Source organism: Melospiza melodia, chromosome 2 (assembly GCF_035770615.1).
Source record: "Melospiza melodia melodia isolate bMelMel2 chromosome 2, bMelMel2.pri, whole genome shotgun sequence".
NCBI lineage: Eukaryota > Metazoa > Chordata > Aves > Passeriformes > Passerellidae > Melospiza > Melospiza melodia.
In genome coordinates, this window is record NC_086195.1 from 139,784,414 (window position 1) to 139,797,355 (window position 12,942).

Consider the following 12,942-nt stretch of genomic DNA (forward strand, 5'->3'; position numbering starts at 1 on the left):
GTCTGTGCAGACTCTTTTCTTCCTACACGAATACTGAGGGCATCTTGCTTATTTTATGGTTGAAAGAGAGGTTTGTTCTGTGGTTTGGACTTACTACAATGGATTTTATTTTATTTTTCTTTTCTACACCATTAGCTGGAAAAAATACATAAAGCACAGCAGCTCTCAGTTCATTTGATTTGATTGCTAGAAGTCTTTGTATGTTCCAAATAAATGTTTGGTGGTTGTTTTACAAGGGAATATTTTTTGGCCCATAGTCAGAGTATGTACAAGAGAAAGGAAGCTCTGAAAAAACCTCATGATGAAAATTCACCATCCCTACTCCCCACCCCTTTTGGGGTTCTTTTTCTCTTGGAAATGAGAGCAGTGATGAGAGGAGAATCTTGAGGTATCAAGAGAGAACCTGATGGGACAGAAGAGTTAGTGAATTTTGGAAGTGAACGGTGTGGGATCTGAGCAGCAGAATTAATGAATGGTTTCTTCTGGTTTTGGTTATTGCAATTACTGTGATGTGCTCCTCCCACCCCTGCTTGCATGCCCATTCTGTCAGGTGTTTGCTGTCCAGCTTCTGAGGGCTGCAGAGCTCTCACTGACTGAAAACTCAAACTTCATGATTTGAGGACTAAGGTAGGTGAGTATTGGTGATAATGAGAGACAGGGGACTGAGTGGTGATCAGAATCCAAATTTATTGTGGACTACATATGCTTATATGCTATCTAGGAAGGCTAGTAATTTTTTACTACAATGATTGGGTTAGTCATCCCATAAATAAACTTATACATCTTGCAACATTTCTTGCTTGCAGAAGTTGATTCAATCTTCCTGCCAGCCAGTCTTGATTCAATCTTCTGGTAGTCTTCAAAGCTCTGTCTGTTCTTGCCAAGGCATCTTGATTATCAAATCTTTTATGCTAATCAGGCCCAAAGTACAACAGGTGGGATTTTCTTTATTTTTTTCTGAACAGTCTTCAACTTGCATTTTTCTGTTTGGTGTGCCTGCTATGAGCTACTTTATTCAAAACTGAGAAGCAAATCAGCTGAGGTACTGATGGAGCAGGAAGGTTTGTTCTGTTTGTTCTGCTGTTCTGACAAGGGGATTTAAGGTACTGGAGCCCAGAAACACAGACTCCTATGAACAGAAGTAGATTGCTGTTACCATCTCTGTGCTTAAAATCATGGCTTAATAAAAATCAAAACTTATATTTGAGGTACCAGGAACACACATTATATGTGCACCCACCTGCACTGACCTGACATGATTTTTGCTTTCACGTGGATGTGACATGAGCACTGACATTCTCTTGTGATGTCACAAGATCATGCTTTGCTTTTCTACTTAAATCTGAATGAATGTAGAGATGTATCTGCTTAAATCTAGATAGGGATAGTGCATTGGCAGTTTAGAAGGTGCGAGATAAAGCATATCTTCAACATGTTTTCCAAATTATGAATATAACTTATCAGGAAAACTACCAGTACAAGCACAATATCAACATTGATTACTTTAAATCTGGGGGATGTTTGTGGTCTGCTTGCTGTTTTCACTGTGCAGAAGGTAGAAAAAAATTAAACTACTCTCATGCTTCTGAACTATAACAGAGATTATTTGTGAGGCCTTGCACACGCAGACCTGGGAGCGTGGCAGAGAGCAGGAGTAGAGGCATAGCTGTAAGTGAGAGAAGTTTGCTCCTCAGCTTTCTGGAGGTGAGCCTTTGTTTTACCTACAGCTAGGAAAATCTGGAGATGTGAAACAAGATGTGTGCCAGAGAGGAAACTGAGTAATAGCTGGGCCAGGCTGTTAGTTCCTCTGATGAGGCTTAATTATTACAATGCCTGCTGTCAGCTGGTACGAAAAAGCATTAAACTCATCCCTTGCACCATAGAATTGACTTCCACAAAGTGTTGTAGAGGAAACATCTGTGAGTGGCAAACATCCTGTCACAGATAATACAAGGAAGGAGAAGTGAATGTGCTTGGCCTGCTCTGTTCTTGTTTGATTGCAGGTATAATGCAATGTCTGCGCAGTCACCCGATGCAGGAGTTACTGATGCCTCTTGTCCCCTGCCCCTGTAGGCAGTGTGATGTGAACTTGCTCATTCTCAAAGCAGCACTGATGTGTCTTGTTCTCCTCCTTTCTTCCCTTTGCCTTTGCCATGCAGTGCAAGTGTCAGCAGTAGAGGTGAACACCCCGGAGGAGATGTTTGTGGAGAACGGGACGGACGCGAAGCTCCCGTGCACGTTCACGTCCGTAGAGGTGATCAGCAGTGCAGCATCTGTGTCCTGGAGCTTCCAGCCAGAGGGAGCAGCCACTCGTATCTCAGTAAGCAATGGCTGGAGGGGAGCACACCTGGGAGGGGAGGCTGCCATAGCTGAGCTCTGGTCTTCTGGTTGGTGCTAAGGAGCAAGCAGATATGGATTGGACCCTCCTTCGTGTGCCTTATCTCCATCACTGTGATTTTAGGGGGCTTTTATAGTGCTGTATGAAAATATTGCTAGATCTCTGCCAAGACTGCAGTGGGCAGTGGCCACAGAATATACTGGTTATCTGTTAGTCTTAGAAGAGGGATGTTGGCATGGAAGCTGTATGTATGAGGTAGATGAGCATCTAGGAATCTTGTAAATCCTCCATCCTTTTGCATTTGACTGAACGTAGCAGTCAGAGAATTTGAATTACCTCTGTAATTGCAGTCCTACATTGTGTATTGTTTGTTTTGCTTGTGTACTGTATAGCCTCTGTTTGAGAGGGTTTAAAGTAAGACCAGTCTCCCTGGTTTCAGAAAAGAATTGAATAGCTCAAATCAGGAAGCAGTTATATCCTCATATTATAGTTACTTGACAAATGAAAAATCAGGCTAGCGAGGAACTTAGGCAAATAATATTTGTCATGGCTCAGTTCCTGTATATTGGGCCCAAGGGGGCTCATATCCTTTGGATGTAAGTCTTCAAAGAAATGGCTTTGGTAGGTTGATAGCTGTCTTCTTCCTCTCCTTCCTCAGACACTTGTGCGTCTTTCTTGTTCCTTGTAGTGAATGAGAATTTAGAGGAAGCAGAACATGGAACTCTGGGGCACCTTTGAAGATGTGGGGACAGCAGGTTGCTCAGCCTGTTTGTGTTTGTCTCCCTCCCTCTGCTACAGACATGAGCTCATGTAAACTCTAGGAGCTCTTCAATGCTCAGAGATGGTCAAAACCAGTGTGTGAGCATCTTGTGTAGAGTTCTGAAGGACAAGCTTCTGAATTCTCAGTGAAATAAATATTTAGTTTTGAAGAGGGAGCTCTTCCCAACTGCAAAGCAGGAGTTGGGGGGAAGTAAGGGAAGTAGGGCAGATTTCCTGCCAGTGCTGAACAGGATGGGTGAAGAGAAGCCATCTGGTGGTGCATTTCCGCTCCCCATATATCCTGTTCTGCCCTTCCCTTTCTGCATCACTGCTCACTTGAAGGAGTACAGCTTCAGCACATAACATTGTTTTTGGAATTGAAGTCAGTTCTGTTCCACCTGGATGTAGCCATCAGCACAACTGAAAGAAAAGCAAATTTTCTTTGAGCTGCAGGGACCCAGCATAATTTGATGTCAATTCCCTGTTTCTTTTGAGGGTCTGGGGAGGTGTGGAGGGGATGTTTGTTTATGAGCCTGAGTCATGGCATTGCATAGCTTGGTGGATGTGAATTTGAAAGACCAATCTCATGCTCAGCTTATGTCTGAGGTAAGGCCATGCTTCTCTTTACAAGGATGGTCCTGTGTCCCTTTAGAATCACACTGGCAATCTTGTGGCCATGTGGTGAAGCTGACTCAACTGGGAGCTTCTCCTGCTTGTCCCCTTCCCTCACCACATGTTCCAGAGTCTCATCTCACTCCACCACAGGCAAAGGATGGCTTGAAGCACTTAACTTGTGTTTCAGGACATGTTTTACTTTGTGATTTCTCCTCCCCCAGGTCAGGACATCTAGAGAGCTGAGGAATCTGCTTTTGGCATTCTAGATTTCAGTGGGATGGCTTCCCCTGTGCACAGAGGTGTGGTAATGCAGTGCTGCTGTGTTAAAGGTTACAATCCAGCTGGAAAAGCTGCAGACTGATGCAGGGTCCCTCCAAAATGTTGACAGCTGGCTGTGTGCTTGCCAGCTTTCCACCACATGAAATACTTCATTGAATTTATGTTAATCTGTAGACAGCAAATAAGATTGCCTGCAAGTAGGACAGATGGCCATGATGTGCACATACCTGATCTGGACAAGATTTGTGCTGCCAAGTGATAAGGCCTGATATTCAGACTGCAGGTCTGATAGAGAGGGTGTTGGAATAGCAAACCTGAGATCAAGGGCAGGAAAAAGAATAGGAGGTGACTTGAATGGAAATTTGGGGCAGTAGGCAGGCTGTTCTGTGGCAGAGCCACTGCTTTGTAAATAAGGCAGGAGGAAGAGGAAGCTGGAATATTGTCCTGAATTTCTTTCATTATTCTCTGGAGACTGAACTGAAGGGAATTCAGCTTGATTCCTCTTTAGATTTATCTTGCTGTGCTGTGGAACACCAATTAAGAAAGAATGTGCTCTTGCAGTTCTCCTGCAGCCTTGATGCCTCTCTTAGGGTATCCCATGTGTTTGAAGGCAGAGTTGTCCTGTAGAAGTCTATGCACTTCTGCTGCTGTAAATTCCAATTTTGGGCAGGTATGGTTAGGAAATACTCAGTTCCTCCTTAGCCTGTACTAAGGAGATTTATTCTTCAAAGGGTTTTGGTCATGTATAGGGAATGCAGAGCCAGTGTGCAGCTTAGTCACTTAAAAACTGGGAAACAGTTATATTTAGTTACCTGAAGGTTTCTGGAAAACAGCTAGATATACTCTAAATTGGTCATGGGATTTTCTGAGGGGGTGGAAGGAAGGGAGAGTATTGCATGTTAATTTAGCTGTGCTTTAGTTGCAAGTAACACACAGCAAAACACAAGATGGGAAACTTGGTGTCCTTTTTCTGCTAGGATGCAGGCAGCTTCCTGTGCCTGAAAGACAGATGGCAGTGTTCCAGGAGTGTTCTGTCCTGTAATTATTATCAGGTTACCAGGTTGTTTTCTTTCCCCCACCTCCTTGTCTGCAGAACTCTGTCCCCTGCAAAACAGAAAAAAGCCCCAGCCAATCCAACCACAAAAGAAATCAAAACCAGCAGAAAACTGAAACTTGCAGGTTCTTGTTCTGGTGTGGTTGAGGTACAAACATGGTTATGTTATCAAGAGGCAACAAGGCAGACTTGGTAGACCACAGAAAGTGGTGAGGCAGGAGGAGAAAAACCTCAGCTACTGGCTGAGGTTTAGTAACACAGCTGGCTCTGGGAGAGTGCTGGAATAGTGGGAGAAGCACAGTGGCTCTGTACTTGCTAATTGGGTTGTTCTTGTATCCTCTTTTCCTTGACTGCAGTTTTTCTATTACTCTAATGGGAAGTCATACCCTGGAAAAGACATACCATTTAAAGACAGGATCACTTGGGCTGGAGATCTTAACAAGAAAGATGCTTCTATCACAATATCAAACATGCAGTTCCGGGACAACGGCACGTACATTTGTGATGTCAAGAACCCACCTGACATTGTTGTCAAACCAGGAGAAATCCGAGTTAGAGTTGTGGAGAAAGGTATTCATTCACCCTATACGATTTTTTTCCTTATCACTTGTTTTTTTTTCCCCCTCCATTCCTTGTCTAAATCACTTTTATTGGGGGTGGGGGAGTGGCCTGGAGGGAACAATTGGTTTTTAATTCTCTTCTTCCAGGTCCTGATAATGAAGCCAGTATCTGTTAGCTGTTTTAAAATTGTATGTCATACCTTTTTCCTCTATGCCCACTAATTCCTGTGGTTTAAACAATTACTAGGAAAAGCTGGTGGAAGGCTTAATGAAAACACATTTTCTCATTTTGAAGTCCTGTGAATATATTTCCTGCATTATGCTGCTTCAAGGGTTAGGGTGACTTATGAAGTCTGGTGAGCAAGGAGAAAACCCTTGCTTGCTTGAAACCCTTCTGGTATACTTAATGGAGTGCAAAACTGTACATCTGATCTAAACATACAGAAAGTGAAATGCTACTGTGTTCCATGCAAAGGTGTTTGTGTTGAGTGTGCATTCAGTCTCTTTTACTCAGGTGTTCTTAAAGAATCCATGGTGGTTCTTAAAAACCTCAGAGCCTGGCTACTTGTAGTTACACAAGGCTTCTGGTTAGCATTTGGCAACATTTGTCACAGTTGAAGAGCACAAAGATTCTGTGGCTCAATTTGGCTCTTTATTTGCCTTTATCATCCAAAACATTTGATTGCTCAACTTGAGGTCAGCCAAAAGGTGATGTTTTGTACAATGAAATGATTGTTACAGTAATTGCATTTCAAATTTATAATTCAGGAAGGGCAAGAATAAATGTTGAATTCATAAATGGCAGTGCTGATGCAGCATTCCATTAGTTTTGATATGTTAGGGAAGATACCTGTCTGTGTGTCCTAATTGGAATGATTCTGCTGCTAGAGCAGGTGTGTACCCCTGCTCAGGAGGTCATTCCATGTCCTTATGTAAGAAAGATCTCTATCTAATTTTTCTCTTCATGGAACAGTTTGGGTTGAGCAGGATCTCTGGAGGTCCAGCTATCACTTAGAACTTTCTGTTTCTTGGAAGTTTGAGGCCTATATAAGATAGGATCTGTTTATTTTCTCATAATGATTGTCACTATGAAGAAGCAGTAAAACAGCTGCTGGTTTGGCAAAGTCAGGCTGGCTTGGAAAAGCCTTTTCAGATTTTAGTCCAGGTGAAGTAGCTAAAGACTGACCTTAGTACACTAATTCAGCTGATATTTTTCAACACACTTGCATGCTGTCTTCTCCATAGGTGGGGCACCTGGAAGAGAATCTGATTCTGAATGGAGCCCTGTGTTTGAAACACTTCTCACCATTGGAGAAAATGCTGCAACAGTTCTCTTCACATTTTTAGGATGACTGAAAATGTGTTTCCAAGCTCTTGCAGTAGGTTGTAACTCATCCTGAACTGAGCTGGAGCAATGTTTTCAATTGGAATAAATGCGTGATGACATTTGTGCACATTGGTTTTTTACTGTGTGTGCATCTAATGGTTCTGAATTGTACATCTGGTGGTATAAACTGTTCAAAGCCATATTCATTCTTTGCCCATTTCAATGAGCTGATAGATGATAGGTTAGCTTTAGGTTTTGCATTAAGCATTTAATAAGTTCCATGGTGGCCTCATTTTTAAAAATTGCCAAATTAACTGAGCTGCTTTTCACTGCAGTACCTACATGGTAGGTAGTGTATTGGTTTGGCACTGCCTGCTTGTATATAGCAGGGGACCACTAAGATATCTCCTGTGAGAAGCTGCTGGAAGCTTCCCACCGTGTCAGCAGAGCCAGTGGCTGATGGCCCAGAAGATGGACATGCTGCTGGCCAAAATTGGGCCCATGAGAGGCTGGTAATGCCTCTGTGGTGACATATTTAAGAAGAAAATCAAAACAAGGTCACAGGGTTTTTTTGCTCGTAGACAGAGAAGAGGAGGAGGTGAGGTTATATGAGGGGAAACAACATGGAGAGACCAAGGTGAGTGGAGAAGGAGGGGAAGGATGTGCTCAGGTGCCAGAGCCAGGATTCCTCTGCAGGCCTTGGTGAAGCAGCTGTGCCCCTGAAGCCCATGGATATCCTCAGGGGAGGCAGAGATCCACCCACAGCCCCTGTAGGAGGTGCCCATGCCAGAGTGGGTGGATGCCTGGAGCAGGCTGTGATCCAGTGGAAGACCTGGTGCAGAGAAAGGGCCCTGCTTGCAGGCTGGAGCAGCCCATCCTTCGAGGACTGTACCCCAAGGAAAGAGAGATGTCACAGCAGTTTTGGGAGGACAGTCTGCCTGTGGGGGAATTCACGTTGCAGCAGGTGTGGTTTGGCTGCTGCTTGTGAGAGTGAGCTGCTCTGGAGAAGCTCATGGAGATCTGTCTCCTGTGGGAGGGATCCCACAGCCTCACAGGAGAAGGACTCTCCCTGAGCAGTGGAAGAAAATCTTGGTGAGGGGCTGACCAAAACCCCCATGCTGTCTCTCTGTGCTGTGAGTGGGAAGGAGGGAGGGGCTGGGGAGGAGAAGGTATTTTAAGGGCTTATTTTACTTCTCATTATCCTTCTCTGATTCTGTTACTAATACATTTCACTTTGCAACTAAAGTTGAGCCTGTTTTGGCCTTGGAATGCTTCTCCTGGTCCTTATCTCACTCATGAAACCTTTGTTAACTTTTTTTTCCTTTTCCCTCCTTTGCCCAGCTGTGGCAGGGGAGGGTGAGCCTGTGACTCTTGTGGTGCCTGGTGTAGGGCCACTGTCAAGCCATGACAGCTAGGTTGCCTGAAGAGTCTCCTGTCCTTGGAGACTGTCAAATCCAAAGTGGACAGAGCATTGAGCAAACTGTGCTACTTGGCCCTGCTTAACTTAAGCAGGGGATTGGACTAGACAATCTCAAGACTTCCCTTCCATCTCAACAATTCTATGATGATTAGATGGAGGTGTCTGAAACAGATTTTTCTCTATAGGTGTAGGTTTTACCTGTTGGAGTTTTTGCTGATCCACTTGGTTTTGGTATAAGTAGCTAGAGCAGCATGGAGTCTTGTAAGAAACCCTCTGGACAGAGATGTTAACATGATGTGGGGGGAAGGAAAGGACTTTCTCATTTGTAACGGTAGTCTGTGTATTCTTTGACTTGTAGGTATTTTGTACTCATTCTCTGATTGGCTTTTGTTTCTGGCTGCTCTTTTTTGGCCTACTCTCCCCCAAAATAATATTAGGGAAAACGTGAGTAAAGCAACACTGTTCTTCTACATGTTTTCCTGGTATTGTACAATGATCCTGACTTAAGAAGGTTTAAAAATGAGGCTATAAAGATGTACAGGGCTGTGTTTGGAGACACCAGAGTCATGTATAAACACTGCTAAGGGTGATGCTGGGTGGGAGCTGTGCTGTGTGCTGCATGCTCCCTGGAGAACACCCAGCATTCAGCACTCCTGGTGGGTTAGCCATGTGCTGTGTCCCAATCTGCTTTCAAGCGTGCCTGCCTCTTCCTCTTGACCTCGCTGGGAATTGCCAGATGGCTGTAACCTGTTTTTTTTTCCCCTTCAGATACAATATGAGACAGGGTTGTCCTCATTGTCACTTGTGTTCCCTGACATGTAAAAATTTTTGGTTCAACATGAACTCTCTCCTGAAGGACGGTGACACTAAGAACACTCCTGGTGTGTGCTCTGTTGATGTTACTCTGCTGGCTGCCTGCTGCCACTGCCACTCAGGCTGCATGCTGTAATTTCTGGGTATTACATTAGTGCCTCCTGCTCTAAATGAACCCAGAGTCAGGGGCATTTGTGGTTTGCAGTTGTGTTGAGCAGGGATGCAGAAGAGTTGAATGTTTTCTCCCTTCTCTCCGCAGACAGCCTGCCTGCGTTCCCCATTGCCACGGTGGCGGGGATAGCCATCGGTACGGTTACGGGGCTCTCGTCGCTCATCTCTATCGTCGTGTGTCTTGTCATCAGAAAGAACAACTCTAAAAAACGATACTCTGGGTAAGAGATCTCCCTCCTCACCCCTGGCTGATGTGTGCAACAGCAGCAGGCTCAGAGGGAGGGCTTAAAGGGGAGTAGGAGTTATTTCAGCCAAGCCTTGGTAATCACAGCTAGAGATCGCTATGGTCATGTGGAACTGTGATCATCTGAATTTAGTGGTCACCTCTGTACTGAGCTTGAAGAGACCTACTGACCATGAGTTGCACCTGAAAATCACTAAGTGTTGGAGCTGATCCCCAGACACAAGGATACATGCCCTCAGAGCATTTAATCCAAGACACTCTAGCTCTGATCTGTTCCCTCCAGCTCTCCTTACCCCTCCAAAGGAAAAGCACCACACATGCACTTTTAAGGAGTGCTGTGTGTTGAGATTAGGACTGGATTTTTCTGTTACCAATGTCTGCCTCCTAAGCCTGGACCAAAATACTTGCCAAAACCTCCTTCAGCACCACACTTGAAAGTAAGGAAGGAGTAGCCACTCTGCATCCATTCTCATTCACTGTTTGTGTTTTTTTTAACTGTTAGTATCCCTGCTGGGTTTTTAATGTTAGGAGAATAACTCCAAAGTGAAGCACAGTTCTTTGAGTGGGCATGTGAAAAAGCAACAAGAACTGACAAAGGCAGATGAGAGTCCTGTGGTGATGAAACTTGCTGCTGGTGGAGGAGGTGCTTCCTTTTTTCTCCTCTCTAATTAGCTGGTAATTTGCTTCTCTAAGAAAGAATGAAAATTATGTATGTAGTCTTAGAAACAACCCTAAAACACACAAGTTTCTTCTGTTCTTTGCCCAACAAATATTCCTGCTTATTGCAGGTTCTTTGGGTTGCCTGTGGGATAAAAGAAAATAACTCCAAAAATAAGCTTGTGGGGATTTCCAAATTAAACTTTGCCCTGTCCTTTTCCCAGTTGGAGAGCTTAGACAAAGTGAGTTGGCTATTGCCCAATGGTAAGGCTAAATACAGCAAGGGTGGCTGTGTGTGCTCAGAGTTGTGTGGAAAGCCTGGTTTTCCCTTTCTGCATGTGTCCTTCCCCTAAGAACTGGACAGAACCCTGCAGTGTCATGCCCCAGCAGTGTGCCTGAGGTGGCCTGCTTGCCCTGCTTCCCACTGACCTGCTCTCCAGTGTCTTCCTGCTGGAGGACACATCTTGGTGCTGAGCCTGGAGCAGCAGTTGATGCACTGTGATTTCTTGTAGCAGATTAAACTACTCTCTTGGGAAAGTAATCTCTGAGGTTTAAATCCTGCTTTCACTGACCATGCCAGCTCTGCATGATGTGTAGAAAGAAACCAAGTGTGCTGTGACCCCCTCCAAACTTACGGACTGTCTTCCACATGATGCTAACCCGGTGTGTGGTGGTGGAGAGAAGCACTTACTCCTAGATAACCATTCTGCCTTGAACTGAGGTGGGCTGGGGCCCTGCGTGGCATCTGGAACCCCTGCATGGCCACAGTTTCCATTCATGCTCTGACTTGGGTGTTTTTTTGTTTTGTTTTGTTTTCTTTCTGCCCTGGTGTGCTGGGATCGGATCCTGCTTACCTTCCTCTCCTTACAGAGATCCTGATATAGACGCCAGATTGGGAATGTAACAGGGCTGGGTCTTCTCTTCCAGTCCCACTAGACACCATGGTAACTAATCAAGTTGGTGGTTGCTGTTAATACCTGTGTGTGTGTACACATTTCCCCTTCCTTTGCTGACTAACCAGCTAGCTCTCTACTAACATCACTGTAATTTGTGCTGGAATCTGTTGGCAAAGGGATGATGCATTTCACTGGGTGCTTGGGTTTCATTGTCTCGTGTCTGACTGGGGTGGAGTTGTTGTTTATCTCAGATGATGTCCCTCCATCTCTTCCAGCAGTGAATTTGCCAGTGCATTCACTAAAACATAGGAAATTCAGAGCTCTTTCTGTGTCAAAATAAAAGTAAAATCCCTGTAAGCATTCCTCTGGCTCAGACAGCTTGGATATTGGAAAACTTGCAGGAATCTAAGTAGATTAGTTGCTTAAACCTGAATGATAACATTTAGACAGTGTAGATCTGAGGAGTTTTGTGAATAAAGCAATTAATGATTACATAATTTTGGTAACAGAAGGGATGCATTGTTTCTGAGACAGTCACGACCCCTTGCCAGGATGGCTGGGGTGGTATCTTATTTCTAACTGCTGCATGTATGAGGAGCTAAATCTGCCATGGTAAGACCTACCAAAGGGTAAAAAATACTTGCCCTGTGAGGAGGTGGTCTGCTTAATGTCACTGCCCTTGTTTGTTTCTGTACTCAATTTATACACTGTCTACAAAGACTGAGAAAAAAGGATGCCCAGTGGTTAGGGGGTTGTAGCAGAGGGCACTCCTGTGATTGTTGCCAAGGAGGAGGCTACTTAACTCTGCTGGGTGCTTTGGTACAGGAAGGCACTGAGAGACCCATCACTGCATTGCCCAGAAGTCACCAACTTTAAGGGCATTTGCTCTGTGGTATTCATTTTTCTATCACACGCTTGTTTTCTTTTCAGTCCTGCTTTAAGCAGATGAAAAGAAGCAATCAGAGGGTGAAAACCAGCAGCCTTCTTTTAGGGGTGTTGGTTCCCACCACAAGACCATTCTTTTGTTTGAAAACCATGATTTGCCTGATTAGATACTCAAGTAGCTATATGAGGGCACACAGCATAAATGTCCTGTGTGACTCTTAAGGTAGTTGCTCCACAGACTGGTGTCTGCTGGGAGAATTATTCTGGGCTCACAGCCTAACTATAAAAGCAAGGGAACTAATGCAGAGTTAGGCAGGAAGTACCTTGCTTGTGTAGAGAGAGCTGGTGGCTCTTGCAAGTGTTGGCTCTAACTAGCACTGGTACAACACTTGCCTCAGTGACTGGCATTGTTTAGCTTCTAGGTAGAAGATAATTGCTGTTTACCACTGAGAAGAAAACACATGATTTTAGAGAGGCTGAGTAGAATGAGAGTATCTAAGGACCAGGGGTTGTGGAGGAGCTGCTGTCCTATGTTAATAGCTGCTCCTCCCAGTGAAGCTCAGAGGAAGGACAGAGAAATGTCTCGGGAGAGATGGAGAATTGTGTGTGTTTATTTCAGAGTCCATTATGTTCATTTTTTTTACTTTGGCGTAACCTGCCACATTTCATCTCGCCATCATTCGTCTTTTGTTTTTGTTTCTTTTTTTCTTTCTTTTTTTTTTTTTTCTTTTTGTTTTGTTCTTTTTTGTTTTGTTTCTCGTGTGCCTCTTGAACATTGTCGTGCAAACTCTGCTCTGCCACCTCGTCAGCTGCAGTCCCTCTGAGAGCTTGATGTCTCCGGTTAAGCAAGCTCCGCAGAAGGCGCCCTCCGACACAGAGGGCCTGGTAAACAGCGTGCCCGCCCGATCACACCAGGTAACTGCT

At 44.5% G+C, this 12,942-nt stretch overlaps 1 protein-coding gene across 3 annotated transcripts in view; it reads left to right on the top strand.

The window, feature by feature from the left end:
• MPZL1 (myelin protein zero like 1) overlaps window positions 1-12,942 on the top strand; it is a 39,723-nt gene that overhangs the window by 15,999 nt on the left and 10,782 nt on the right. Inside the window, exons 3-7 of one of the 3 annotated variants that reach the window (XM_063150182.1) lie at window positions 2,160-2,320; window positions 5,402-5,615; window positions 9,425-9,557; window positions 11,108-11,181; window positions 12,828-12,933. In XM_063150182.1, coding sequence (XP_063006252.1) covers window positions 2,160-2,320; window positions 5,402-5,615; window positions 9,425-9,557; window positions 11,108-11,141 — 542 coding nt within the window. In that variant the 3' untranslated portion in view covers window positions 11,142-11,181; window positions 12,828-12,933. Of the gene's footprint in view, window positions 1-2,159; window positions 2,321-5,401; window positions 5,616-9,424; window positions 9,558-11,107; window positions 11,182-12,827; window positions 12,934-12,942 lie in introns of those variants that run through there. The other 2 variants (XM_063150180.1, XM_063150179.1) reach the window with 2 other exon arrangements.